We start from the raw sequence: 1,341 nt of genomic DNA, 5'->3' as shown, positions 1-1,341 counted from the left end.
GGTTTCAGCATGTTGGCCAGGCTGGTCTTAAACTCCTGACCTCAGGTGTTCCACCCGCCTCAAACTCCCACAGTGGTGGGATTACAGGCGTGAACCAACGTGCCCCGCCCTATTTATCTTTTTTAATGACAAACATGCCACCTGTTCCCATGATGCTGGGTTCCATAAAGTGGAATGTAAAACATCCACCTGACTTGGCATCTTCTCCATAAAGCTGGGGAAAGGCACACACAGAAGCAGCCAACTTCTGAGGATGCATCAGGGCTCAGCCAAAAATATCACTGGGGACTTGCCTGGGCACAGATTGTACTCTGCACACTTGATTTTCCTGCGACCCTTGTGGTGCAAAACTACTGTACCCTAGCTGTACTAGAGGCCAGAATGAGAATGTCTTGGTGTAAGCCCATTTAAAACAATCATTTCCTTTATGATTTAAGCAGCTTTTTAACAGCACATAAAAAATGTATCAAAATAATTTTGGGGGGAAATTTGCCTTCCATTCAGAAAGAACATTTTGATGTGTTACTGAGTTTCACCAATATAAGCTTCATTTCTGTTCTTCCTTGATCCAGCCCACAGAACCTGATTGCCCAATCTCAGTCTGGCACTGGTAAAACAGCTGCCTTTGTCCTGGCCATGCTCAGCCGAGTGGAGCCAGCAGACAGACACCCCCAGGTGAGGGCTTTGTGGGGGCTGGGTGTCCTGGGTTGACTGCTCTGGGGAGCACGGTGCCATCTGAATCTTCTGGTGCCTTAGGCTGTGGCGTAAGCAGAGAGCGTTCCTATACTGGGAGAATGCACGGAAGCAGCAGTCTTAGATCTTGGCTTCCAAAGGTCTCCACCACACCAGGGCCGCCTGCTGCAGGCTTTGGTCTACAGCTGAAAGCTGGGCCTGGGTGGGAGGACCTGCTTCCCTGTGTTATTCAAGTGCTAATAACATCAGCAGGCTGGGTGCTTTCAGGCCTGTTATCAAATGGCTCTCCTAAACTCATGCTTGATGACTTTTCCATCAGTGTCTGTGCCTCTCCCCAACATACGAGCTGGCGCTTCAAACAGGAAACGTGATTGAGCAGATGGGCAAATTTTACCCAGAGCTGAAGCTTGCCTATGCCGTTCGAGGCAATAAATGTGAGTATAGCAGGTGACACCTGAACAGTGAGCAGGGTAGGGGTTCGGGTGTTTGAATTTTGAAGATGCGATGACCATATTCAGCTTTCTAATTCAGTCTGACCCTGGAGCCTAACTTCATTGCTCTTAGTACATCTACCTGAATACCTGCTCATTTGTTAACAGTCTTTTTCAGTCTTAAAATAGGATTTTTGGCTGATTAAAAAAAAAAATT

At 47.5% G+C, this 1,341-nt stretch overlaps 1 protein-coding gene across 1 annotated transcript in view; it reads left to right on the top strand.

Moving 5' to 3' along the window:
- The window catches only part of LOC108294380 (ATP-dependent RNA helicase DDX19A-like), a 25,257-nt gene that overhangs the window by 19,051 nt on the left and 4,865 nt on the right, over positions 1-1,341 (top strand). Inside the window, exons 6-7 of the mRNA XM_037734143.1 lie at positions 573-675; positions 1,013-1,140. Coding sequence (XP_037590071.1) covers positions 573-675; positions 1,013-1,140 — 231 coding nt within the window. The remainder of the gene's footprint in view (positions 1-572; positions 676-1,012; positions 1,141-1,341) is intronic.

The sequence above is a fragment of the Cebus imitator genome, unplaced genomic scaffold (genome assembly GCF_001604975.1).
Source record: "Cebus imitator isolate Cc_AM_T3 unplaced genomic scaffold, Cebus_imitator-1.0 Scaffold577, whole genome shotgun sequence".
Classification (NCBI taxonomy): domain Eukaryota; kingdom Metazoa; phylum Chordata; class Mammalia; order Primates; family Cebidae; genus Cebus; species Cebus imitator.
This window is presented reverse-complemented; position numbering and strand designations above follow the sequence as displayed.